At 52.0% G+C, this 598-nt stretch overlaps 1 protein-coding gene across 1 annotated transcript in view; it reads right to left on the minus strand.

Moving 5' to 3' along the window:
• Positions 1-223: 223 nt before the first annotated feature.
• LOC113980982 (heat shock factor protein 1-like) overlaps positions 224-598 on the minus strand; it is a 2559-nt gene continuing 2184 nt past the window's right edge. Inside the window, exon 3 of the mRNA XM_027708222.1 lies at positions 224-598. This exon is cut by the window's right edge and continues 130 nt beyond it. Coding sequence (XP_027564023.1) covers positions 561-598 — 38 coding nt within the window. The 3' untranslated portion in view covers positions 224-560.

A 598-nucleotide genomic window follows, 5' to 3' on the forward strand; every position in this document is an offset into this window, starting at 1 on the left:
GGAATAACAATTCCCATTAGGGATGGAATAACAATTCCAACTGGGGACTGAATAACAATTCCCATTTTTAGGGATGAAATAACAATTCCCATTTTTAGGGGTGGAATAACAATTCCCATTTTTAGGGATAGAACAGCAATTCCTATCAGGGATTTCCACCCCCAGCTCAGATCCCTCTCCCCACTTTCTCATTCCCAGGCCCGGCAGCCTCGGAGGGATCCTGATTTTTGGGATCAGGAATGGCCCTGCCCCCTCCCCAATCCCGTTTTTTGGGATTAGGGAGTCTCTGCCCCCTCCCCAATCCCAGTTTTTGGGATCAGGGAGTCTCTGTTCCCTCCCTCGTCCTGATTTTTGGGATCAGGGAGTCTCTGTTCCCTCCCCAATCCCGGTTTTTGGGATCAGGGAGTCTCTGCCTCGTCCCCAGACCCGATTTTTGGGATCAGGGAGTCTCTGTCCCCTCCCTCGTCCTGATTTTTGGGATCAGGAGTCTCTGCCCCTCCCCAATCCCGGTTTTTGGGATCAGGGAATCTCTGCCTCCTCCCCAATCCCGTTTTTTGGGATCAGGGAGTCTCTGCCCCCTCCCCAATCCCAGTTTTTG

This window comes from Neopelma chrysocephalum, unplaced genomic scaffold (genome assembly GCF_003984885.1).
Source record: "Neopelma chrysocephalum unplaced genomic scaffold, ASM398488v2 Primary Assembly neopelma1_95775, whole genome shotgun sequence".
Classification (NCBI taxonomy): domain Eukaryota; kingdom Metazoa; phylum Chordata; class Aves; order Passeriformes; family Pipridae; genus Neopelma; species Neopelma chrysocephalum.